The sequence below is a fragment of the Coloeus monedula genome (assembly GCF_965178545.1).
Source record: "Coloeus monedula genome assembly, chromosome: 16".
Lineage (NCBI taxonomy): Eukaryota > Metazoa > Chordata > Aves > Passeriformes > Corvidae > Coloeus > Coloeus monedula.
Window position 1 is genome coordinate 13,909,880 of NC_138796.1, and position 27,442 is coordinate 13,937,321.

Here is a 27,442-nt window from a genome sequence, read left to right on the forward strand (position 1 = left end):
TAGTGGGATCAGCCACATGGATGGACTTCTCTTGGGAAAGGGCAGACAAACAGCACGCTGTAGGGTGACAGGGCAGGACAGAGGAGTTACTCACAGAAGCATTTCCTTTCTCATGATCACTCCGTTTATCTCTGATTAGAACAGAGTTTTTTTAAACTTCAATCAGTCATCCTGGGAAAATAGGATGGCAGTTCCTCTAACTGTCCAACAAACTGCTTGTGAAAAGCATTTGTGAGAGCTCAGCTAATTCACAGAAATTGCTCCAGACAGGCAGCACTGCCTCCAAAAATGTGTTATACAACATGTAACTTCTAAACCTCTTACTCAAAAAACCTAAACTCAATTCCAATAGGAGCTGGTTTGTAATGAATTTGGTGTTGATGCCAGCGTGAGGTGTGTAAATAACATGTGTCAATAACACCTCAGCTATTTGGCTGTAGTCACTGCAGCAAATACATCAAGCTATTGTGCTTCCCTTACAAGCCTGTCATCACACGCACCACCCCAGCTGCCAAAGCCTCTGCCTTTTTTTTTTCTCCCCAGATGTTTCAATCTCCAGTTTGAAGCTGACATCTGGAGAAGTGATGTTGTAGCAATGCTACATATCAGCAGGCCAAATATGGGACATACTATGGAAATGAAAATGTAGTGACAGAACAAAATTAATGGGCATCCAGACGCAAGTCAATAAGTGATATAGTGCCTGTCAGGAGTTTCCTAATGGGAAAACAGGCAAGAAACCTTGTATTGAAATGCCTCCCAGGAGGGATGTGACATCTGGCCAGGCACAGTTTCTGGAAAAAAGGCACACTCTGCAATCTGAGTCCCCCAAATCACTTGACATTTCCAGTGCCCCTCTCTGCTCCTCACTCCCCCATGCTTGTTAAGCCACCCTGGTCCTCTCCCCTCTCTTCATCCTTTGCAGCCATTTCTGCCAAGACAAAAGGACATCTGAAATACCTCCTCCATGGTGTTTTGGGGCCTTAGCCATCTCAGGAGATGAGACTGCAGGCAGGGGACATGGTTTACTGTCCAGAAATGTAGAGAGGAAAGTGAAACAAATAAGCAGTTTTAAATTTATTTTTTTCCTCTGTAGACATGCTGAGGAATTCTCCAGCAGTTCAGACCAAAAAAGAAAACACCAAACCCCAACTCAGGTCATTTTATTTACTCAAGGAGGAATGCAGGAATTCTGACTTACTCCAAAGTGTCTTTGGTTACCCTGTATCACTACAAATTTGTTAAGAGAACTAACCCACAATCCCACTAAAGACACAACTGTCAGTTTTAATTCAAATAGCTACTGCAGCCCAAAAATGTAGCAAGACACAGCTCCTGCTGCACTTTCAGAAACACATCAGCAGAGAGAAAACAGGTAAGTAAGAAAAAGCCATGAGCTAGGCATGGGTAATAAATTTTCAGGAAGCAGGAAGAAGTAAATTGGGAGCTTAGTTATTTTGAAAGTAATTCCTATTTTTTCAGTGAATATTTATACTGGCTCTGTGTTCCTATCTTTCCAGTCAAAATTCTGTCTCTCACCATGTGATGATCTATTTTAACATAAGGCCAAAAGGGATTCATATTCCAACTAAAGCAACATGGATGTGCACATTGTACACGCATGATTTGCCCTCAATGAGGCTGTCTGGAGAAAGGCAAGAAAGTTTCAGATCATTGCAAGCAGATGTGGTGCCGATCTCAACCAGCTACTAGATCAGAAAGGGAAACCAAGCTCTGATGGGCAGCAATCCACAGTAGGAAAAAGGGACTCCTGCTTGGAAAGAGAGCACAGTTTACATCCCTTATGGGAATCCACATATTCAGCTATGGGAATAAAACCTGCTTCTGATGCCAGTTCTTACATGTCCTCTTTGGCCACCCATGACAGTGGAAGGACAAGCAGATGGGGCAGAAGCAGATTCCACAGTGCTGGTTAAATCAGCTGCTTCATGTGTGTAAAGACCTTTGGTTAGGGTAGATACACCCCAGGGAATTGCTGATTTCAGTATAATCACCCCAAACTGCACAGGAATGCCAGGAGAGGCTGCCTGAGCCATAGCATTGCTTGGCAGAGAAGGTGTCTTGGATTTAATCTCAGTAACCTAGACAAGGTCATCTGAAAGCTGGTTGCAGAGAGGCTTGGAGGTGCTGGAAGAGCTGGAGCCCAGTCACCATCTCTGCCCAATTTCAGGAGCCGTTGCTCAGCAGAGATGATTCCTTAGGCACTTGATTTACCTCCAAAGCCTGCTAAAAACCACTTACACAGAGATCAGGTTTATACCGCCAAGAAGCATTTCTGGTTACTTTGGAGGAATTAGTACGTCAAAGAGAGTAAGACCCCTTAGCAAAGGGACTCATTTTTCTTTATCAATTACATTTATACTGGGGATTTCCCAACATAGTTTTTTTGGTAAGTATATGATCTTTTCTTTCTTTTTTTTAAATTTATTTTTTTACATTCCTAAAGTAAAAGGAAAACACAGCTTTGCTGTGTTGCAAAGCTGCAACACAGACCCGTTCTGACTGAAGCAGCGGGTGAGGATGGAGATGTTAAAAATGAGTGAGCACTGCAGAAAGCATTAGTGATTTACATGCAAAAGCAAACTTTACCTATATTGTATTTATGTCCCCAGACCGTTTTTTTTTTTTTCCTGGGAATATGTGAGTTCCCATCTCTTCAAAAGGAGGAGTTTGTTTTCAGTGGCAGTTCTTGGAACTGAAACACCAAGTTTGATGCCAACTGAAAAATTGATATGCAGAGGGTGCACCCTGCTGCTTTCCAGTTACTTGAATTCTTACCCTGGAGCTCTGGCTGCCTGTGCTTTTCTGGGAAGCAAATAATCACATCAAACCTAAGGGATTTGTTTGAAGACAGATTTGAGGGTTCAAGAACCCTTTTGTTTAAATGGGGCCTCAGACAGAAACTGGAGATCCTTCATGTTTAAGTTGCTCTTGGAGCAATGGAACAAAGTACAGTTTCCTAGGCTTCTCTGCCCCATTTCCTTTCCCCTCCTTTCCACAATAACCTCTGTCTCCTCTTGCTTTCCTGAGGACCTGGTGATGCTCCCCTGTCCCCAGCTCCTGCACACCATCTCCCTCCTGTGTCCCACAGGCTGCATGCACTGGCTGGCCAGCACTGATCACCCAGAACACTTCAAACTGTAGGGAACTGCTGAGCACATTCTGGTTTCTTTTTGGAAGGAGGGTGTGATTCCAGATCTTTTCCCTCCATCCAGAAAACAGCTTTTATTATAGAAACTACACTAATTCAGCCTGCAGATTTAAAAGAGGAGATAGACAAGGTGAGCGTGTAAACTTTCTTACCTGAGAAATAAGATTAACAGGGAAATGTAGCAGGAATTTTAGTTATAACAAGTCAACTTGAAATGCAGACCCCCCAAGAGAAGGGGTCTCTGTCTCTTGATCTGGCTTGTGAATTTAGATGAGCTTGTCTCTTGCAGCATTTTAATTTTTATTTTAACCTAAGAGAACAAGCAGAATGGAGTTACAAATTACTCCAACTATAATTAACTTGCAGTGAATGCAGAGCTAATCTCTGCATTGCCAGCGCGGATACAGGCAGGAAAGCCTTTCTCAGATCAGGTCCTGTGTGCCAACAGTTCTGGTCAATGATTATCTCTTGCAAAAACCTGTGACATACTCCCTCCAGTCACCTGTTTACATCCCAAATGTTCTCAAGTTCTGCTGTTTCAAGCTTAACTCTTGTGACCTTACTCAATGATATTCAGTCCTAGACTCTTTACCATATCCTGCAGGGCAAACAACTTCAGGCCAGTTTTAGTAACCAGTGCTATGTCATGCCTGTGGTCAATGACTCTAAGTATGCCCACGCCCATACATTTCCTAAATTTGGATGTCTGTGATAGCGAACACCAGGGGCTGGGTAGGCACTCCTGTTTCACCAAAGAAGAATTTGGGGCATTTTTGCTCTTTGAACATTCTCTTTCACCTTCCGAGCATTTCCTGGATGAATTCAGATTTACTAGAAGATATCAGCTAAGCAGGATGAGCAAGCCAATTGTGACTCCTGCAAAACGTTTCTAAGAGGTGGATGAGTCAGATAACAGATCCACAGAGCAGAAGATATCCATCCCCTACAGCAGCCAACTGTCAAAGCTTACAGACAGTATGAAAACAGGTCAAGTATGGAGTAATATTTCTCCCAAATACTCCACCAGATCCCGTGGTTTGTGGCTCAGGGACTTCCTGAAGCAGAGATGTTGTGTCTGTGTGTAATAGCCAGGACATACTTTTCTTCCTGATATTTCTTCAACAGGTTCTTGAACCCAAACATTTTAGTACTCACAGTGTCCCGTGGAAATAAGCTCCTCAGTCTATGTGTGAATTGTCCCTTTCTTTTTGATCCTGGCACTTCCTAGGCCACTTTTTTCCCTTTTCAGTCTTTGCTCACCCTCCATGCCAAGTTTTGTAATGAAACTGTAAGACAGACAGTGAGCAAGTCCCACTCACTACTTAACTTCTGGTCTCCTTTGGAAAATGCTCTGACGTTTTTTCCCAGGGGAGCCAGTAAGTATGTGACCAAGTTTTATCCCAGTACACTCATACACATAAGCATCGCCTTTGAAAGTTCCCTCGCAGCAGCATTTCTGTATTGCAAAAGCTATAGGTTTACTCCTGTAAAAACAAATTATCATCATCAGCTCAACTGCATCCTAATTTGCACAATTTTTCATCTGTTATGAGACACTGGTGGAGCTTATCTGAACTGCTGCTATCTGCTGGCATGCTGACATTGCACAGGATGCAAAAAAATGGTGATTCCTCAGTGTATTGCCCTGACCTCAGCTTTGCACCCCATTTATGCCTGTTTCTGCTCTTACTGCTCCAGGCCATACATGTCAAGGGTGAGGTGTTGCTCAGTCCAGAGGGCACGGACATGGCAGCAGCAGCACAGGGAAGGGATGTTAACCTCCTCCAGTTCAGGGAGCTGGTTTAAGCACAGCTCTGCATGTTACTGTACTGGTACAGTGGAAACTGTTCCGAGGGAGAGAGGTTGGGGGCAAGGAGCCAGAGGAATTTCTTTAATTGGCCTTTTCCCTGCATCCAGCACATTCTAAGCACTCTCAGCAGAGGGGCAGAGCTGGAGATGGCTAATAGCTCTCAGGCTTGCAACGCTCTGACTGGACAGATATATGCATATTTCTCCACAGATCCCTCAACACTCTCATGTACAGCCTTTCTCTGTTTAAACTGATTTATAAGCCTGCTTGCAGCAGGACTCCTCTCGATCTAGAAGATACTGAATGACCTGTCTTTAACCCCTTCAGAAAAGGAAACTACCATGTTTAAAAAAGCCTGGCTGATTGTTGGTGCAGCTCCATCTCATCCTTCCTCAATTCCTGCTAGTTCAGCTTAGCCTTTGGTCTCACTCTCCAGCTTCTCATTGCTCCTGTGTGGCTGGGAGAGGTCCCACCAAAACCAGTTTTACCAGGGATACCACATAAGCTGTCAGTCCTAGAGATGTAGGGAGCTGAGCCCAGTAGCCCAGCAGTTTGCCCTACTCACTTGGGTTTTGGCTTTTGTTTTTTTTTTATGGTTTGGGTTGGAAGGAACCTTACAGCCTATCCAGTTGCACCCCCTGCCATGGGCAGGAACACCTTCCACTAGACCAGGTTGCTCCAAGCCCCATCCAACCTGGCCTTGGACACTTCCAGGGACATGGCAGCCACAGCTTCTCTGGGCAACCTGTGCCAAGGCCTCACCACCCTCACAGGGAAGAATTTCTTCCTAATATCTAATCTATTTGTTTCTTTGCACTGAGCAATCCTGTGAAGTCATCCATTTCTGCTTTGTCAGAGAACAAAAATGTCTTTCACACGAAACAAACAAACAAATCCATTAATATGTCACTAAATAGGACTTGCCTGCCCTCTCTGGTCCAGAGCTGAGGCTCCCAGAAGCTGTGTTGCTTTACTGGGTTTTCCCATTGCTGGCAGTGCACTTGCAAGGATTCCTTGCACCCTGAGTGCTGAGCGGGTGGACCGGTACCCACCATGGATATCCCCAACTTTAGGATAAAACACCCACATCTGCTGACATAACGAATTGAATGGGCTTGGTTCACAGAAATGGACATTTGATCTGTGGCTCAGTTTGGGTGTGGGAGATACCAAAGTAGCTACGAGCACCTCTCCCTTCTAGTGGCGGGTTTGCTCTGGTACTAATTGGAGGGCTGTGTGTACCTCAGACACTGGTTGGAAATAGCTCTGGACAAGACACACTGGCAGTTGAGGATAAGTAGGAAGCGGCAGCCAAGACTGGATGTCAGGAGAGGCCAGGAGGGGATGTCATAAAAACCCTGTGCTGTTTGGAGCGTTTTCATCCACGGGAATTCTTCAATAGTTGGCTCATGAAGTGTTGCAGCTGTCCCGCACTGCTGGCAAGAGTAGCGTGGCCATGTGAAGTGTCCAGGCGATGGCCGGTGGGGAATTCCGTGCCTCTTCCTAACGGGACAGAGGAGGCTTTCAGCAGACACGGCTGAAGCTTCATTTGGCACCTTACAAAGAGAAAACTTGAAAATCTGCCCCTACTGCTTTGTCCTGCTTCCATGCTGGTCTGCTGTCCTGGCTGTAAAAGGATGATAAGTCAGGACTCTGCACAGACTGGGAGCTGTAGGGAACCACTCTGAAAACAGTTTTTGCTCCAAGAAAAGCCTGGTGCACTGTATGCAGCCATTGTGTCACAGACCCCAGGGTCTCCACCAGCCAGATTTTCTAACCGCAGATTCCAAGTCATTCCTCTCACATTAAAAAGTTTTTGCCCCACAAGGAGGGGAACTTTAATCTTCTCAAACAGATCTGCTTTTACAGGAGGCTATTTTAGGCGTTGATTCTGTAACAGTGAAGTTATTGGACAAATGAAGAACATGGCATATGCTGACACTTGGAGCAATTTGCATTCCTCAGGTGCTAAAAGCTTTAAATACTTCCTTTGGGCACGAAATAGATCTGCTGTCAAAGAAGCCAGCATTCCTGAGAGTGCCTGTCCCACAGACTCCCACAGGGGAAAAGCCTGCAGAGCTGAACTAGTCTGACCCCAGGAAATCCTTCCCACAGCTCTCATTCTTGCTCAGTTTCTCCTTTAAGTTTCATAATTTGCTGAAAGATCAGTTTGACGTTTGGTTATCTTCCTTTTCACGCACTTTCTTGGTCTTCCCCTTTTATATTAATACCACATTAAAGCTGGGATGTGAACCATGCAAGTCAGGAAGTCCGAGATGCTCTTTCAGAGACACTCAGTCAACACTGTTAATCATTTTTAAAAACTTGTTGTCTTTGCTAATGCACAAACGGCTCATTTCGGACTGGAGTTAAACATATCTGTGCAGCCAGCAGGTAACATCCCTCCAGAGATTCCTCACTCTTGTGAGCTTATTTTTGTCTATTTTAACTAAAACATCATACAGAGATCTCCAGTATCAATACCTTTAAGTTTTATTCATGTTTCCTTCCCCCCCCCCACCCCTTTTTTTTTACACTGTTACAATAGCAGTGCTAACACACTTTACAATTATTTGAAGGCTTTTTAGTGCATTCTTGAAGCTGCTTTGGGTTCCAAGTTACATCAGCTGTTTTCTCATGGTCAAAAGGAATGAATACTGTGTAACAGACTCTGTGTTTGCACCACTCATGGTTTGTTTGCGTATTTTTTTACACCTTCTTATTAAACTGGAATGGTAAAATTTGGAAATTCTGGGCTGAGTTCATGTTTTACAGGAATGTCAGTTTTTCATCTGCCCTACCCCCATTTGAGCATGACTCCATGCTCAAATGGACTGGACTGCTGGTCTCTATTTCTGCCTCCATAAGAACCTTTAGCTACTCATACTCCTGGCTGCACCTCCAAAGCTGCCAAGGTCCCCTAAAATGATACTCAGTAATTTATCCTTCTCCCTTCCAAATTCACAATAGGGGTATACAGTAAATGCCTATTCTCTCCATCACTGGGTCCTAGCTGGTTCTATCCTGATATGAGTATTTTATTACACAAATGGGAATAAATCCACTTGGATTCATCAGACTTTCCTTCATACCCTTTGTGCAAACACTTGTTTATGAATCAATGGCCCCAACTGCATGTCCCCAGAATGTTGTGAGCAAAAACGATATTTTGACCCCATTTTGACCGTATGCTCCATCTGGATAAAAGCTGAAGCCAAGAATTTTTTCTGCAGGCCAGACACTTGTTATTTGGGGAACTGAGGGAATAACCAAATGTAGCTCTCTATAAAGCCAGCTTGTGACCATGCATGTTCATTGGAATGCACGTTCATGCCTTTTTGGAGTAGAATCACAAAATAATTTGGGTTGGAAGGGACCTTAAAGATCACTCAGTTCCACCCCCTGCCATGGGCAGGGGCACCTCCCATTATCCCAGGTTGCTCCAAATCCTGTCCAACCTGCCCTGGGACCCTTCCAGGGATCCAGGGGCAGCCACAGCTTCTCTGTGCCACGGCCTCCCCACCCTCACAGGGAAGAATTTCTTCCCAATATCCCCTCTGTCAGTTTGAGGCCATCCCCCCCTTGTCCTGTCACTCCAGGCTCTTATCCAAAGTCTCTCTCCAGCTCTCTTGAAGGCCCTTTAGCCACTAGAACGGGCTCTAAGGTCTCTGCGCGCCTCCTCTAACGCAGGCTGAACACCCCCAGTTCTCTCAGCCTTTGTATTGATGAATTAATAACTAACATGAAAGAGCGAGGAGTGGATGCTGAAAACCAGCGAGAGTTCAAACGCTGTTTTACAGAGGGTCTGTGCTCCAGAAAACAACACCCTCGACGAGACACCGCCGAGGAACAAGAATCTGTAACTCGGGGCCGCCACCGACGGCGCTTCCCCCGCCAGGGCCGCGGCCGTCCCGCCTCCCCGGCCCGCCCCTCACGGCAGCTGCGGGGCTTCCGCGGGGCCTCGGCAGGGGCTGCGCGCGCCCCGCCTGCGGCGGGAACGGGCCCGGCAGGTGCGTGAGGGGTGAGCCCGGGAATGGCCGGGAGCGACCGGGAGCGGCCGGGAATGGCCGGGAATGACCGGGGGGGGGCGGAGGAGGGAGCTCGGATTCCTGGAGCTCGGCCGCAGCCACGGCGCCGGCAGCGCCCGAACGGGCCCGGCCGGCCTTGCCCAGCACTGCCGGGCACGCCCCCCGCTGCAGCCCTGGGTTTCGCTCCGTATCACGAGTCCTAAGCCAAAACGGAGCCTAATTCTGCTGTGAAGGCTTTTGTTTTGTTTTGTTTTTGGTTTTGTTGTTGTTGTTGTTGTTTTGGTTTTTTTGTCATTGCTCGTTGTTACCTTCTTTGTTCTTTACGGAAGGATGAGTTAAGTTTCATCCCTAAAATGCTCAAGATGCCCGGTAGGGAGTAGGAGCGAGGACTTGAATTTCAAGGGAAGTGAGATCCCCAGCACTCAGTAAGGTGAACAAAAGCATCCCTTCTGGCATATTTTTGAGGTATTAGGATTCCACGTACTGTCAGAATCTGTCTGTGGAGAAATTGACTAATATATGGTTACATTAGCTCATGCCTGCACTCTTTTCAAGGTTTTCTTTTCCTGCTTCTCACACTGTTGTCCAGAAAACTATACATTATTAACTTACTTCTGGTTACTAATAGGTTAGACTAGACAGGAAAGGCAGAGAGACATCATTCATGCTGAGAACTCACTGAAGGATCTGCCTTAAAATGTCTGTTTAAGAAGTTATGGAACAAAAAGACAGGAATAACAAGTAGTAATAAGTTGCCAAACTGGCAGAAACAGGCAGGAATAAACTACCAAACCAGATGCAGCCCCCAAGGACAGTGTTGCTAATGATGGTTTCAGCAGCAAATGTGTCACTAATTTTTAAAGAGGGTTCTAGGGGAAATCCGAGGACTGCAGACCTGGAAGTTTGACCGCCAGCGAGTGAATTAATAGAAAATGTAGCAAGGTAGGCTTATTGGACAGCTGCATAAATATCTAGGAGGGAAAATCAGTGTGGCTTAAAAGTCATGCCTTAAAAAAATGCTGTTAATTTTCTGCAGGTTTAAATAAGCATGTTGAGAGGTCTGGCTCACAGTCTGTACTCAGATTTCAGGAAGGTTTTAAACAGGATCCCTCACCTGAGCAGCCCTTGACATAATAAGGGAGTTTCCCTGTCATAAATACACAGTTGTTGCAAAGATAGGAAAGAGGATGTGAGTAAATGGGCAGCTCTCCTGCTGGCTGGAGGTCACCGTTGGGGTGCTGCAGGGATGGTTTGTAGATGACATGGAAAATCAGTGTTTCCAGCTGGCTTTGCCTTATTTGAGGTGTTAAAGAAGAGGGCTGAAGGTGATGAAGTGCAGCTGTAAACTGATTCATATGGGTGCAGAGCAGTGCAAATTTCCCACACAAAATGAGTGAGTTTTCGGAGCACTAGTAAGTAATTCTGTGAAGTTTTCTTCCTTGGTAAAGTCTTCCTTTGGCTAGTCTTAGAGAGGTTCAGGGAAGACTGTGCCTTGGTCAGAAGGTTCCAGTCTAGAGACATGGAGGATGTGCGGAGGAGCACTGTGTGCTTATTCTGTTCTTCCCCAGGCTCCTGCTCTTGACCTGGGCTGGAGAGCAGGATACTGGGGGAGGTGTCCTTTGGTGTGACCCAGCATTGACCTAGCATGTACTCCCGCTTGAAATCTGTACAACTGGGAATTGGTGTGAGGAATTGTCTCTCCAGAAGTGGCAGTGCTTTTATGTACTCTTCTTCATTGTTCTGTCAGAAAAATAGATGTGCCTGAGGAAGGTTTTGCAGGTAACTGGATCTAGGAGCCGAAAGTACATGCAAATTGCTGGTGGGATTTTTTTTTTTTTTTGGCCTCCTTTTCATGAAAAATTATATTAAATACCTAAGGAAGTGCCTGCAAATGTAGTCTTGTTAGAAGGATAAAAGAAGCCTCTGTAGATTCTGTTGTGCCTTGACTATAGGGTATATCTGCTGCTGAGCTGGGTTTTACACAGATTTGCAGTGTCTTTCCAATTTTGGCTTACAGGTTCCTGAACCACTCGCCTGAGATTAGCCCAGCAGCCCTGAACACTCCAGGCACTTGTTCTGATGATTTAGCTCTTGGTCTTCTTTTTCTGAACTTCCATAACTTTTTTTTTTTAATATGTTTCCCAGATGGGCTTAACAACTTGTAGTTAATTTGGTTACAACAGGATTAGTAAAAAGTGATTAAACCCACGGCTCATTATGTGAGGCACAGGAGTAGAATTTGTTTATTATACAAGCAAGAAAATCTAGATAGAAATGAAGAGTTGCAGAATTTGTCTGCAGACTTACAGAAGAGATTGTGTCTCTTGCTTCCCAAATACACAGGGCTTGGATCCGTGGTGTGTGTCGTCTTCTACAGTGTGGTTTTTCATGGGCAAGAAGAGATTTGTATTTACAAGCAACATCCTTTCCAGAAAGTGCAGATAGGCTTTGAGGCATAGAGCTTTTTGTTTCAGATCTTGCTATGAACAAGCAGGGAGACAAAGAGTATTTGGGGGTTGGGGGTTTTTGCTGGGTTTCTAAGCTGGTGTTGCAGCCCCTCGTTCTGCACTCATGTTTCTGTATGTGACCCATTTCTCCTGGCTAGAAGGCAGTTTTCTGCTGCCATTTCTATTGAAGATGCTGAGATGTGTCAAGGATCAGCCCACAGCAATGAAGTTACAAGTGTCCTGAGGCTGCTGCTATAACGTGTCAATAAGAGCACTTGCAGCTTTTAGGAATTATTTAATTAGAAGTGCAGTAGGTGCCAGGCAGCTCAGATCCTGTTTCTGATGTTGCATTCCATAAGAGCAGAAATTACCAAATGAGTTAATGCTCCACTCACATCAGCCATGTTTGCAGCGTGTCTTTATGTGTGGCTGATGAGCTGGAAGTTCCAGTTAATGCTGTCAGAGGAGTCTGGAGGTATTGTCTTCAGTGGGAAGTACTGCCTTGACTGAGTGTTTCAGAGGGTCAGTCTGAAATGGTGAAGTGTTCCTCCTCTGGCCCTTCCTTCCTGCAGCACTTTCTCATAGACAGGACTCATTTGCCAAGGCCACCAGACAGTTTGTCTGAGGCAGGCTGGTGAGTTCTGGTGAGTTCTGACAAAATTTTTAAGAATTCCCACCAGCTGAAAGCCACAGTTCAGAGCAGAGTACCTGGCATGGAGCCGGTGGTTCTATGGCAAGTCTCTGACATCACTGAATTATTGCAATAAAGAATTAGGTGTTTAGAAAAAAATAAAACCATCCTACCTCTCTGCCAGTCATGCCAATGTGATTTTATTTTTCCCCTGCCTATTTTTATATGTTTGTGTCTGGATTCTTCTGCAGTGAAACATAACACTGTTGGGGAATTGGCACTGGTGATTCAATTTGTAGCAATGCTGAATTTGTTTCACTGTAATGAAAAGAAAGTGTTGCGGGTGGAACTTTCATTGTGAGAATCATCAGACCAAGATAAAGATTAGTTTTGATGTTGAAATTTTTTGTAGTAATTTTTAAATGATGATGATCTGGTGAAAAATGAGTGGCAACAGCTAATTACTTATGTGTATACTTCCTTGCAGGTTCAGCTGTGTGTAGGATTCCTTCTCCATTTCTAAATCTGTATGATGCTGGAGCCTTACGTCTACATGTGGTTCAATTTTAGAACTGGTGTTTTTGCATTCTCTTGTAAAAGTCCTTTTTTTGAGGCTGACACTTTCCAAATTTAGTGCCAGTGGGGGCGTTTAAAAAGTTTGGTTTCAGCTTTCTGTGTATTCAGTATAGGAAAAGTGCATTCCCCACTGAATAACAAAGGCTGAAGAGCATCTCCAGCACTGCCCATCTGGGAGATGGGACCAAAAGAACACTGCAAATTATTCTGGAGTTTGATTTAATGGTGCACTCTTGGTATCACATTTCCATCATATCTCCAGAATCTCTTGGCCTCTTTCAAAGTACTTTATACAGGGAATAAATGTTTGTACCTGTTCAACAGGTGTAAGGACTGCAGCCCTGAAAAGGAAGCACCAACTTTTTGGAACTCACATAGTAAAGTGGTGACAAACCAGAAGAACAATTGCACCTGATGTAATTGCCTCAGGTCCATACTACTGGCTGGAACAGTAGGTTGAATCTGGTAGGTTGAATCATTTTGGGGAGATTCTAACACAAACATTTCTACAGCACAATAAACAAGTTTGTGACTGTGAATAGGACATCTCTAAACTTCCTGTGGAGATTTAGATTTTGATCCTGTTACATTACCTTTGAAAATGATTGATTCACAACTTCTGTGGGCTTTCTGAGGCACCACAGTAATGGAAGTGGTTGTTTTCTGTTTTTTCTGTCTACTTCAAAGATTATGTTAGTTTTAGGTAAAAAGTACATAGTACTGGTTCATCTTTGCTTTCAATTTCTGAATTTTCTAACCTAACAGCAAACTTATTTTCAATGCTCAGTGGGGCAGAGTTGCTTTTATCTGCAGTCCTTAGAAGATGAATACTCAAACTGCTGTTTTCTGTTTGCTCACCAGTAGAGCCCAATATTTGCCCAGCCTGGTGCAAACACAGCTAAATCTGTCACCTGCTGCTGCAGTTTGCATAGGTTGTCCATGTAGTCGTAGCTTTCAGATTCATTGTTGTGGAGAGATGTGTAAAAGCAGAAGTTTGTGGAAATGAGTTGCTTTTAAATAAGCTTTATAATCCTAATTATGCTTATATCCATTTTCTAGAACTATGCCAAGAAAAAGAAAGCTGTTGGCTCAATTAAGTGCTCTTCAAAGCAACACCAGCTTCCCTCAGATCGATGCCTTGGAGAAACTGAGCACTACACCTGGAGCAGATCCTTCTCCAAAAAGCAGCAAGTATTTTGTGATAGAGAAAAAAAACTCTCCTCAGCTACAAGCAGATTTTTTTGACCAGCCCTGTGTTAGTCTGGCCAAGTCCTTTCTGGGACAGGTAAGACATGAGCACTGAGATTCTTGTAGTGGAGCATGTGCAAGCTAATAACTTTGTGTAAAAGGATGAAATTCTTTCTTGGCCATTTGACTCCCGGGCTTGGCTATTTTAGGAATACAGCTCTCATTCCTTCTCTTGCTAAGTGCAGTGGAATGTAAAGACTAGTAGCCAAATCTATTCTAGATGAGGTCAGAGGAGTAAATTTTCAGGTTTAGTCTGTCACATTTTTAATTGGGGTTTTTTTGGTGGAGTTTTCCTCCCTTTTTTCTACTTACTAAAATGGGCTTTACTGCTTGTAGTTTGAAGGCTGTTTCAGGCCCATTATTTTCCTTTCAGCAACTGCTTTGCTTGTTTTTGTTTCTTGCTTAGCCCAGTGGAAAGTAATGCTCTGCAGTCAGCAACATCTTCTCTGCCTCCATTTTACTGTCTTGTTTTGCTAAGGATTGCACAGTCCCACAGTTAAGTTCTCTTCCCTCCAAATATTGCTATTTCTGTCTTTTGTTTCTGAGTTTCCAAGTCATTACTTGTTCATGCAAGGACTTCTCCCTTAGCCCATTGCATAAACTTTGAGGAGTCTTTGGACCTTGTTGAAAGGCTTTGGAAATCAGTGTGGTGGAGATTCACTCTTCTGCTTAGTGAGTCCTTCAGAAAACTCTCTGGCTGTTCCAGGGGAGAGAGTTCCCTCAGTGTTTTCCCTATAAAAAGTTCCAGTCTGGGACCTTCTAAACGCAACTGCAAAATGTCTGTTCGGTTTCACTGCTATGGTCTTATCTTCTCTGAGTCTTTTTTATACCTTTATTGTCTGCAGGGTGAGCAGACTCTCTGTGTTCTCATGGCTTTAGATAACTTCAGGAATTTGTTCCACAAACTATTGGTTTTGGCCCATTTTGCTGCATCCAGCCTATTTTTGTTTTCTAAGGATATCTTGCTTGTAATTGACCCCTTTGCTCTGCTTTTTAGTCCTGCTGGGTTTCTTTCTGCTATGCTTTCACCTCTCTGTGATACTCCATATGTGTTGCTATCTTTACAGACATCCTGTTAGAGGCTTGCCTTTCAAGCCTTAACCTTTGGCTGCCTCTAAAGTTCTTCCCAACAAGCTTCCTCACTTTACGTAGTTTCCTCTTTTTGCTGGTAGGCAGGACTCTGATAGATTATTTTTGGACTTTAATGCTTGTGAAAAGACACTGAACTCTGTCTTTCATGGTCATGATACAAAGTTGATTTTCAGGAACAAGTCTTTGGAAAAGACTTTGTGTTTTGCTCCAGATCTGAGAACTGAGTCTTTTCTTATGAGATTCCTGATTCCTCACTCTGCACAGCGTTTGATGGTGTCTAAGAAAACATTTTACGTGTCCTGGTCTAGCTGAGGATACCTGAAGTCTCACATTACTGATACACTGTTGTTGTTTTAATGGCTCCATCACCCTTATGCATTCAGTTACTCTGGGCAGATGATATTTGAGTCCTAATTCTGTATTTTTCCTATTTAGGCCTAGTATTACAAACCAGGTGATTTCTATCTTAATTTTCTTTAAAGTAACCCCCAGTCCCCCATGTCCCAGCCTATTCTCTCAGAAAGGTAATTTGGTGTTTCCTTCATTATCTTAATTCTACCAAATTTTGGAGGCATCTGGTATATTAATCTTGCTTATCTTCATGATACCTGAGTTCTTGGAAACAAAAAAGATACATGCAGTAAATGGCCTCTCAGAGGGAACTGCCATAACATCAAGATACATCCTCAATGAGAAAAGTAACTTTTATGAAATGGCTTACTGTGAGGTGTTGGGAATTATCACCAATTTTAAACTTTTTTATTCAACAGAATATTTGGTGTGTCTGAAGACAGGGAAGTGCCTGGATGCTTTTAAACCCATTACCTAACCACTGCATTTCATCATACTGAGGGAGGAATGTGGCCACATGGGTCTGGTTTTGGGGTGTTCACAGGCACTTGCTGAACACCACTGCTTTTTTTTTATAAAAAATAATAAACTGATTATTTTCAACAATTTGACAAGTGCTGCAGGAAAACCATGGTATGCCAGAGCTGCAGGTTTGGAAACCAACTCCTGGAGCATCCATACTGGATCAGATCAATATCTGCATTAGCAACCCAGCACAAACATCTGTTAGGAATTAAGCTTTCTTATCTGAAGGTCATTTTTGAACAGCTGGATGGAAGGGCTGGATAATTAAAGTGTTATAATTAAACTGATTGCTGGTACCCAGACAGGACTGTGCTGCAGTATTTCACACACATTAAGTAAAACACAAAGTTTGGAAATCAGGTCAAACCACAAATTCCTTTGTACAAAGTTTAGTTGTTGTTTTATTTTTAAAGAGAATCTTTTGACTGTCATGTTTTGTTTCCCCTGCATCTGCTTTGTTTTATTCAAGGAGGTACCAGCAGCAAAGAACACGCTGTAATAACAAAGATCTGTTGTTGTCTGCCTGAAGCCAACTCCCAGCTCTCCTGCACTGCCCTTCTCTGTGGTGCAGAAAATACTGAAATAGCATTGATGCTCTCTCTAGAGCTGATTATCTCTATGATTTGGGACTGGGACTTGTTTGAAACATCTCTAGGGAGAGAAACTGTCTAATCATAGCAGTTATTTAATTGTGCCACTGTCATATTTCTTCTGATCTAAAGATTATACATTCATGATGCTTCAGGGTTAATATCAGTGGTGATTTTTGCCTTAAACCTGATGGATTGGAGTGCAGAATACAAAAAATAACCACAAAAGCAACTCTGTGGTTCTTTTTAATACTGCCTCATCTCGACACTCAAATGCACCGGGCACTTTGTGGCGTGAGTGATAGGTAGGGAACTCCTTGTAGTGGGGCTGTGGCCTGGGCAGTGGAAGCTGAAAAAGTTGGTTTTAGCTTACAGACTGCTAACTGGAGAGGATTTAGTACCATCAGGTCCTTTCTTTCCACCTTCTCTGTTTCCACAGCTCTTGCTGTGGTTATTTTGTACTGAGGGCTGGTAACTGATGCACTCTGACCTCTCTTTCAGATTTTGGTTCGCAAACTTCCTGATGGCAGAGAGCTCTGGGGCAGGATTGTTGAAACAGAAGCTTATCTGGGTGGGGAAGATGAAGCTTCCCACTCGAAAGGTGGGAAGCAAACACAACGAAATGCAGCAATGTTCATGAAACCAGGAACTCTGTACGTGTATCAGATCTACGGGATTTATTACTGCATGAATGTTTCCAGCCAAGGTAAGCTGAGGCTGAAAGAGATGGAATGCCAGCAGGATGGGGCTGACATTTCAAGCTACAGCAGCACTGCAGTCACTTGTGAGCTCTCTGTAGGCTCTCTGATGTCGGTGACTTGCTGTCATGATCGTCCCTTGGGACCTGGGCTTTGCCACTGTGCAAGTAGCACAGCAGGCAGGGCCCATCTCCAGCTGCCCAGTTTGTCCCAGCTGGGAGCTGTTCAGGCACACGAAGATTGAGAAATGAGGGAAAATCTGGATAGGATAGAGCTTTCAGTTTTGATGACCGGGCTGCTGCCTCAGTCATGTGATTCAGTGAACCTTGTTCCTCAAAAGTGGTGATGTAGAGAAGAATTCGGAGTCATTAATGACAGCCTAAATCTTGGTGTCTGTTGCCATGGCAGGAAACTCCTCTGTCTCCTACCTTTATCTTCAGAGGCTGAATGAAACATTGGGGAAAAAAAGTCTGAGATGTCCTAAGCTTAAGCAAGGAGTCAGTAGGAGCATTTTAGCTGTTTTGTTGTATCTAAAAGCCAAAAAACCCCACCCAAATCAAAATATCGAGACTGTTACAGAATCTTCAATCTTCTTCTATTATTCTCAAGAAAAAATAATCAAGCTCTAATTAAATTATTCTGGAATTTACTGAAACTGTCCTTCCACATTTCAAGACTCTTAACAAGCAAGCGTTACTGAAAACTTCCTTTTTTTCCTTTCTTGTAAGAATGACAGTATTTATCTTGCAATGAAGCTGTTGTTTAATTAGACACCTTGAAATGGCAGCAAGTGTTTCCTAGGTAACTACTCTGTAAGAAAAAAATCTCAAACCCAATTTACTTTCTTTTTCACCATTTCGAAGATAAAGGTTAAAAAGCTTGTGTATTCCTAAGTGAAAAGCAAATGTAACTGTGACCATTAATCCTCAGGTTTTGGCCTTTGGACAGAAGCCAAGCAGAGAAACAGTGCCAGGTTATAGTGTGGGGAAAGAGCCTGACTTTCCAGCTGGGGTCTGGAGTCTGGACGATCAACACATGTGAACTTCATTACATTGGCTCTGCTAGATCTGTTCAGATAATGAAAGCACATGGTTCGTTTGTCAGGATGGGATTCTTGGTGTTTGAAATATTAGGAATAACACTTTTTATTAAAAAAAAAATATGTTTAGCCTTTGAATTCTAGAAAGACTTCTTTGAAATACACACTTTGGGAAATTTTTCCTTATATACCTGTGTTTAATTTTGTAGCAAACCAGTTAAAGAGCTCCCTGTGGTGATGGAATTCATTGGATTTTTTGTTACAAACTCCTTCTCCATCATCCTGTCACACATGCAGTGACACCGGGCAGAGCCGTCACTGCCAGCTTGGTCAGAGCACTGCAGTCAATACTGTGGCTGTGCACTGATGCAGCTACATAAACAGGAGCTGCTCCTTGTGTGGATTTGCCCACATGCAGAAGTGTTACAAGAAAGAATCTGGGGCGGAATCACACCTGAGATGTTTTTGTCCAGTTAGAGGGAGAAGGAGTTGTTTAATTGTCCTGTTGTTTAGTCCGAGGGAAGGATTGAGGGAGTCATCTTCGTGGTGGCACCTGGGCAAAAGGCAAAAGCATTTCATTCTCTGGATATGGGATAGATTTTGGAAACTTTGGCTGTGAAAAAACACAAGGAAACCCTGGCAAAAAAACCCTGTTTCTTGTGGCATAGCTTGGTCCTTCTTCATAGCACAGGCCACACGGAAGGGGAAACAGCTCCAAGAGACAAGTGTATCCTCTGAAGCAGTGGCAGCTCTGACTCTTTAGGGATCACTTGTTTAGATACACAACCTCATAGCCTCTAACTCCAGCTGGAATAAACCTTCTCTGTTTATTGGTTTATGCTGGAGTTCAGGCTCCGGTATCACTCAGGGATAGGAAGAGTGTGTCACCCGCAGCCCTGTGTACATAAAACCACAATGAGATGAGGAGGGGCTCCAGTACTTTTTGTCAGTGATGAAGGGGAAATAATTTATGCAGATCACTGAGATAAAGCTGTGTCATGGGGAATTTTACTGTAAGAGGTCTTCCCATCACTGAGTGAAATGCTGCAACTGCCTGAAGCCACGTCAGGCATCACTGCATTTGGAGAAATCATGGATGGTAGAGGAGAAGAGCTCACATAAAAAATATAGCCAGAGTCTTTTAGTGTGCATGAATCCTACAGTATCTCCTGAGCAGCACAATAATCTTCGTACTAAGAGCTTTCCCTAGAGTTGAGAGAGATGTGGGGCTTCCCTTGCCTCAGGAAGAGGATAAATGCCAGTCATGCTTCTCTTCAACTTAGCTGTGATCTGTTTCTCTGGAATTTGCCAAGGTCTGTATTTTGCTGCCAGATCTGAAAGAATAGCTTGTAAAATGGAGAGCCTAGTGATGCTCAGCCCAGGGTCACACTGCAGGGACTTCTCCCCAACTTTCAGATCCTAGACTAGGATTTTGAAGGAAGTATTCGGGAGCACTGAGTCAGGCAGGTGAATGGAAGAAAAAATTCTCTTCTCTCCAGTGGCCAAGAGCTGTTTCCAAGCCTGGGAGCTGGAGCTGTTTCAGGGAAGGAGCAGCAAGCTGCACTGTGGGGGTGTGGGACTCCACTGTCATGTTATGATTTCTAGCTGCTCAGGGAGAGAATTGACCTCTGCAGTGTTGTTAGATCCCAGCTTTTAGCCCTGAATGCTGCTCATTATATGGAGTGACTCTTATCAAGGGAGATAAATACTTGGCATCACCAACTCCCCCTACTGCTGCTGCTGGTGTGTCCATGTTGGGCAGATGCTGAACCCAGGTGACCCTTGAGAGTGAACTGCTGCAGGCTGGGAGGGGGAGGAAGCCAGGCTGAAGCACTCTAGAGTTGAGCCAAAGGGATTCAGCTACTCTTTGGGAATTAAAATTAAATGTCTAATGTGGAAGTATGCTCAGGAGGACCCAGGGGTGTGAGGGGAATAAAGCAGTAGCTCATCATGGCATCTCTGCACTCTTGTCCTGCCTGCTGTCTCCACCTCTTCCCAAGGCTGCTTTCTGGGTAGAGTGTGGTGTGTGTTGCACACAGCTAGAAAGAACCTGGAAACTTCCAGCTGGAAATGCAGAAAGAGCAGCCAGAGACAGAAATTCCCAGTACCCCCTTGCTGGGCTCTGTGATGCTCTGGGAGCACCTGCAGTTTCCCAAGTGCTCATCTCTCTTCATGTGAACTCCCAAGGACTCAGTTCAATTTATGTGTGGCCACAGTTTCCACTTGCATTTGAGATGGATGAAAGCAAGTAGTATAATTAGCAATTGCTCAGAATCCCACAGTTGTTCCTGGCAATAGAGGCAGCAACATGATATGAAGGATGTTTCTTCATGCATCGATAAAAAGCAGAATTAGGACATGGAACATGTTCTTAAAAATCTAAAATGACCTTTGAGCTCTAAATCACTGTTAGGCCAGGGAAGCGGCTTTTGGCTGCCAGATTAGCATCAATCCCCCCCTCCTTGGAGAAGGGAGTGCCTAGGAACAGATTGCTGACAGCTGTTGGAATTCAGGCTGTTGACTTCACCGAGCTGTAGTGGGGGCAGCAGGGGCTCCGAGAAGGTTCAGGACAGCAGGCACACCTCAGAGAGCCAGGAACCAGGACCTCACTGGGAGCACAGAGGGATAATTTAGTGTGGGATTTGTACAAAAAATGAGAGGGATTCTATTTTGGGAAGTCACAGGTCCTTAGGGATCTGCCAGTGCCTACAAAAAAAACCTTTGCCAGGCATGAGTATGGTTCCAGATGTTCAAGGCTGGAGAGGGAGCGGCACCACGCAGATGCTGGCGGGAGGAAAGCCGTGGGCGGCCAGCACAAGGGGAGCTGTGTGGGGCTGCACACAGGCCCTGTGCCAGTGCTCTCCTCACCCACTCAGGGGCAGAAGACCTCCCTGCTGTCCACTGGAAAATACCAGGGAAACGTTTCTGTCCCACTTAGGCTGGAGATCCTTGTTAGACAGGGAATGTCTGCTGTGAGCTGTGTCTTTGCTTGACTGTCACCTGGCTGCAACAGCTGGGAGGGCAGGAGACCTAAGGCTTCTGACAGGGTGGCAAATCACATTTGAGAAAAGAATTTGTCCGTTTTCTTCAGTTTTTGTCATAGAAAGGTCTTCTCTGCTAAGTGCTGCTCCCAGGGCTGTGTATCCCACAGCCAGACTGTGCAGCCCTGTCCTGCCCCAGGTCCCTGCCTTGGGAGAGCTTCCCTGGCACATGTGTCCCAATCACACTCTGTTGGAGCTGTGCAGTTACCCAAGGCCCTGCTCATCGCACCTGTTCCACCTCCAGGAGTTTGCATTGGTGCCACCTGCAGCTCAGGCTCCCTCAGCAGTGTCTGCTCCCAGTGCCTGCAGCTCCTTCCCAGGTTTCTCTTTGTCCAACCTCACTCTGCAAGCTGCCTCTTTCTGCTGGCAGCATCCAGATTCATTCTTCCTCGCCTTTGTTAGCTGGAGTTCTTGTAATCAGAGTTTATTAGAAATCCACTGGGTTTGGGAGCAGCTTTGGATACCTCTGCCAAAACTGAACCAGATGTATATTTATTCCTGAACATTGTGCTGACATAAGAAAAAGCTCTTGCCCTCTGGCAAGCCTTGAAGCAGCAGCCAGACTTAACAACATGAGGTGGAGCTGGGAAGAGCAAGTCAGCACTGCAGAATGAAGGGCACAGAGCTACAGAACACTGGACATTGGGAGGAGGGAAGGGAGTGCACTTGGAACAAAGGATAGGCCCCATGGTTGGGTGCACCAGGCCATTCCCTCCTCCATCGGGCTGAGCCACAGGCTCAGAGCTGAAGTGCTGCTGGCAGTGGGCTGAAAGGTGAGGCATTTCCAAAAAACACCCCCATACTAACACTAGCTCTTGTTCTGCACAGGAGAAGGGGCTGCAGTGCTGCTGCGTTCCTTGGAACCTCTGGAGGGCTTGGATGCCATGAGGGAGCTGCGCAGGGCCTCCAGGAAAGCACCCACCAAGCTGCTCAAGGACTGGCAGCTCTGCAATGGGCCCTCCAAGCTCTGCCAGGCATTTGGGATCGACAAGGCTTTTGACCAAAGGGACCTGACTCAGGATGCTGCCATCTGGATGGTGCCTGGACAGGACCCGCCAGGGGAGCAGGACGTGGTGACCACTACCAGGATTGGCATTGGCGACAGGGGAGAGTGGGCACAGAAACCACTCAGGTTTTATTTACGGGGAAACAAATTTGTGAGTGTTTTAGACAAGAAAATCGAGAGAGAGATGGCAGCAAGGGGACACTCCCCTTGCAGCTGACAAGTCTTGCAAGTGCCCCAGGGACCAGGACCTGAGCTGTGCTCTGTACAATGGCCTCAGGCTGCATCATGGCAGGTAGAGGGGCTTGGGTGTTTTTAACAATAAATGTACTTTGTCACAATGGATGGGGCAAGGTGGAGCTTTACTTGCAGGAGACTGGCATGGGCCTCCCAGCCAGAACTGAGGCTGGTTTTGGACACTTTGGACACTGAAGGCCACTTTCCCCCTTGCCAATGGATGCAGGCCTAATTAGGGTGGGTGAGAGGAGAAGGGTCACAGCTCTGTGCTGCTCCCGCCTCAGCTCCCAGCAGAGGCCAGTGCTTGGTTGCTGCAGGGGAATAGTAAAATAACTGGATGGCAGCAGAGCAGCCTGAAAGGATGGGAGTTGGGGGAGGATGTAAAGGGGGGATCTTACTGTTGTCTGCAACTACCTCAGAGGAGGGTATAGAGAAGACAGAGCCAGGCTGCTGTCAGACAGGATGAGGCAACAGGCCACCAGCTGGAAAACAGGAAGTTCTCATTAGCTCTATGGAAAAAATTTTCACCATGAGGATGGTCAAACACTGGAACAGGGCCCCAGAGAAGCTCTGGGCCATTCACACCTCCACAGGACAGGGTCCTGAGTGACCTGATCTAACACCTTTCCTTTGAGCAGAGACCCCTTCCAACCTCTACCTTTCTCTAAGGTCCAGCTTGGAGAACAAGAATGGGTTCTGTTCATTTTCCCAGCTGCATTTGAAACCAGTTCAGAACTTACCACTGTGTGAACCCCCACACAATGAAAGCACTGGTGCAGAAGCCTGACTTGAGGTACAGAGGGGAAGAACGTCCAGGATTCAGGGCAGGACCTGCAGGACCACAGCCACACTGGGTGGGTGACAGGGACACACCTCCCACCTCCACCCCCACCTTAAGGTTCCATACAATAAAAGGGCTCAAGTTTTTAAAAACTCCTGTCCCCATCCCATGAAAGAATTTGGTTTGGCCCCTTCTGAGCAGTCTTTTTTCTGATTGCAGTAGCTCACCTTGATGCTCAGGTGCTGGGGCTGGTTGAGACAGGGTCTACAGGGGTGTTGATCTGATTTTTAGGTTAGATACGGTTTTTCCCTCTTCTCTACCATCCCTGTTGCAGCTGCAGGGCCAGACTTGCTGAAGGAACCCTGAGTCATGGAGTAGCTCCCCCAGCACTTGACTGCTGGAAGGTAAGTCAGCTAAAGCTCCCAGTTTCACCCAGTTTGTGTGGGCAAGTGAAGCTGCTCCTGAGAGCCTGGAGCTCTGGGAAAAGCTCCAGGTGTTGTGCATGGTGTAAGGGAAGGTCTTCAGAGGGAGCCTGACAACCTTTTAACAAACCTGTGGAAGCCACACCACTATGGAGGTAAAGTTCCCCCTCCCTTCCCCAGGTATGCAGCACAGAGCAGTGAGCAGCTGTGGGGGACAGTGGCCTCACACAGGCAGGGGTGAGCTGGCACAGGCTCCTGCTGTCCCCAAGCCCTGGCATGTCCCAGGGCTGTCACCTCTTGTTCTGGCCCTGGCATGGCTGGAGGAGCAGTCCCAAACCAGAGCAGGAAATACAGTCCTGTATCTCGTTTTCCTGCTGGATAGCTTTACCCCAGGCCAGGGTCCCTGTCTGGTTCCCTGCAGGCACAGCCATGCTTGTGGGAGGGAGAGTGGAGGGGCGAAACAAGCCCTGGGGGACAAGCCCGAGTGCCCTTACCCCCAGCCTCTGGGTGGAACGTGTCCCTGCACCTGCAGCTTGGCCAGTGCCTTTCAGTCCTGCTCAACAACCAAGCTCCCACCCCCAGGCAAAAACTGGGAAGCATGAAAACCCAGGAACACAGAGGCTGCATGGTGGCAGTCCCTGCTCCAACAGACACTTGGGAATAAGGATATTGGGACAAGGAAAGAACGAGCTGTGACACAGTGACTGAGTCATTCATTCATGATTTCATGTTTACTTGTGATACTTTGTCTTCCCACCTCTGTCCTCGCTGCTGCAAGATCAAACAGAATCCTTCAGTGCCCAGGGTCATTTCCCTACGAGCCAGGCCAGCTCCCCTGGGCCCTAGAGCAAGGCCATGCGTGCTGTGCCATGGGGACAGGTCTCATGGCTGAGTGTCCCAGCAGTCGTGCTGGAGAGCAGAGGAGGCACTCTCGAGGCACCAGCATCCCCCCCAAAGGTGACATTCTGCCAGCAGCACCGCAGCAGAACCCTCTTACCCACTCTCATGATTCCTGGGGAGCACCAGGGCCAAGGAAGGGCTGTGAATGTAGCAGGGTAGGAATCCAGGCTGAGCAAGCACATGCTGTCCTGCAGCAGTCCCTGGAGCTTCGTGGAGCAGCTGGGACATCGAGGCACGGACGGGGACAACCTGCTGCGTGTCACGTGGCAAGAAGGAACTGAAACCACCTCCTTCAGTTTTTAGGCATCCTTTAGACTCCCAGCATGGAGAGTATGGCAAGCTGCCTCCCTCCTCTGTGCCAGCAGAGTCACTTCAGGAGAGACTGGAACACAGAAATGACGGGGTCCTCGTGGCTGGTGACCACCAGCACACTGCGGAACTTGTCAAACAGCATCAGGAGCTGGGAGCGCCGCATGTTCTCATTGTACATGATCTCCTCCAGGTGGTGCCGGCCTCGGAAGTAGTGCAGCAGCCTGCAGGGAACAGAGCAAGGCAGCACATGGGCCAAAAGCAGCTCAAACTCATACTGCCACCCCCAAGGTCTCCTCCCCCATGGGATTCGAATCAGAATGTTGTTTGGGTTATGTCCCTCATTTGCATGAAAAGGGAATTAAATCATGCCTAGCACAGAAATCCTCTGGAAAAGGATGGGAGTTGCCCACTGTGGGGCTTTGCCAAGGTCCTCCTTGGATCAAGAGGTTTCCCAGCATTTCCCAAGATTGTAAATTTTCAACTTAGTTATAATTCCAGAAAGTGAAGAAACATAAGTGCCAACAAGCCTTGAGAAGTCAGGACATGGCAGATTTATTCCATGTTCTCTTAGCTGGGCCTAAACTGCCCTTTGTCACAGCTCTGCATCAGGGGCTTGGGTACCTGCGCTGCCTTTTAGAATTAAGAGCAATTTTCCCTCACAGCAGCACAAGGGGCTTTGTAACTACAGGTCCTGCACTCAGGGTTTGGGCAGCTTGGGTTGGGTGGAGCAGTCACAACAGGCTGATGGAAATTTTGGTGGTAGGCACCACAGAGAAGCTGCAGGAGTTACAAACCCCCTGAAGCCTATGCTCAAACCATGCTGGCTTCTTAAATTCCCTATTCTCTTTAGACAACACAACACTGATACCCCTTTGCTGGCCACCACCATGCTAGAGCCATCAGAAAACCTTAGCCCTGCACAGTCAGTCACGGCAGGGTCCACGACAAACAGCACAAGTCCCCGATGGCTGAGGGCCCCTCCCCAGAGTTCCCTGTGAGCCATAATGCCAAGCCAGCCCCACAGATGAAGCCTGAGCTTCCTGCTCAGTCTCTTACTTGTCTCGACACCCTCCCAAATGTCACAGCCATGCTGCACGTGTGACTCAAATGCTCCCACCCATGAAGGCCCAAAGGCCAGAGTCTCTTCCCAGCTCCACAGCCAGCTGTGCCTCCACGTGTGTTCCACATCACACTCTGTGCTCCAGCAGCCTTTGCTCATGTTCCATTACCCATCTGCAGCTTCGTGCCAACTGACTGTAAAAATGAGTGGAGATGACATGATCTGTTTTCCAATCCATTCATACAGCCCCCATGCAGGAACAGCCCTCAAAATATATCCACTATCCACTGGAGCACTCCTGCCTGTTTTGGAGGATGGAGTGGCTCGTCCTTTCCCTGCAGGACCAACGCCTGCCTGGCTGCCTCCTGCTGGGCACTCCCATCACCCACCACCCTCAGGGGTGACTGCAAAGGAGTCACTGTGCAACAAGAGCCCCTCCATCACACCCCCACTACACTGTGCAGAGGAGTTTTCACCTCTAGCCCAGTGCCACGTGTGTTTCTCTGCTTCCCAATTTGCCACGTCCCTCCTCTCCCCCACGAGCTGTCTGTGGGCTCAGAGCAGGATCCTCACTGGCAGCCTGTAGCTGGGCAGCCCCAGCTCACTGCCAACTCCCTCCTGCTGTTCCTCTGCCAGCTCTCAAACTGGCACCAGTATGGAGAACATAACTGCTGCCTCTGTACCTGCAGCACAAACAACAGAGACAAGCTCCAGTCTTTCCTGTATCTGGGCTATGCCTTTTGCACTGTCTCCCACTGGGTATTGACACGAGGCTCGCTGGCAACCTCCCCAGGGCCAATGGCAACCGTGTGCACTGAGAAGTGGCCAGTCACAGGGTAAGCTCAGTTCTTGGGTGTGTCAAAGCCAGACTGTTCCCTCAAGTATGAACAGAAACATTTGTATCTTACAACTCATATCACAGTTCACAAGGTGGTTTTGGGGATTCCTTCCCCTGTGCCAGTCTCATGTGCCCATGTGCTCATACCCTGGCTCAGCTCTCATTCCGTGCAAATAGTATGACCAGGCTTTCCACGGCAGCACAGACTGAGCAGTTTGCCAATAAATAAATCCATCTTATATTCAGAAAGAGTCTGGATTTGTAACTGGTCAAGACTAAATACTTTCCACTCCAATAAAAGCTAGAGAGGCTATTAAAGAATATCACAAAAATGCCAGCTGGAAGACACCCCCAAAGTCTAGCCCAGCATTCTGCTCCAGCAGGACTATTGCTAATGCTGTAGAGCTTTTTCAAACCCTTCAGAGATGGAGATCCGTCCACATGCTTGGGCAATCTGTCCTGGGCTGCACCACCCTCCCAGGGAGGGGTTTTCCCAAAAGTCCAAGCAGAATCTACAAAGCTGTCCTTGGGGCTTCACAGCTCTAGAGAAGGTGGGCACTGCCTTCACCTTTTTGGGCAGTGAACATTTCTGGGACACAATCAGCATGAGATGGCACTTCTTGGGGCAGTGACACTGTGTT

The 27,442-nt window shown here is 46.4% G+C and overlaps 2 protein-coding genes across 7 annotated transcripts in view; one reads left to right on the plus strand and one right to left on the minus strand.

Moving 5' to 3' along the window:
* The first annotated feature begins 8,945 nt into the window (after positions 1–8,945).
* MPG (N-methylpurine DNA glycosylase) lies at positions 8,946–22,491 on the plus strand. The gene is made up of 5 exons (XM_082292053.1): positions 8,946–8,992; positions 12,989–13,129; positions 13,724–13,949; positions 16,972–17,176; positions 22,077–22,491. The coding sequence occupies exons 3-5, from the start codon at positions 13,728–13,730 to the stop codon at positions 22,469–22,471; spliced, it is 822 nt and encodes a 273-aa protein (XP_082148179.1). The 5' UTR covers positions 8,946–8,992; positions 12,989–13,129; positions 13,724–13,727; the 3' UTR covers positions 22,472–22,491.
* Positions 22,492–24,407: 1,916 nt separating this feature from the next.
* The window catches only part of NPRL3 (NPR3 like, GATOR1 complex subunit), a 41,640-nt gene continuing 38,605 nt past the window's right edge, over positions 24,408–27,442 (minus strand). For all 6 annotated transcript variants that reach the window (XM_082291990.1, XM_082291988.1, XM_082291989.1 and 3 more), the window contains one exon: positions 24,408–25,124. In XM_082291990.1, coding sequence (XP_082148116.1) covers positions 24,959–25,124 — 166 coding nt within the window. In that variant the 3' untranslated portion in view covers positions 24,408–24,958. The remainder of the gene's footprint in view (positions 25,125–27,442) is intronic.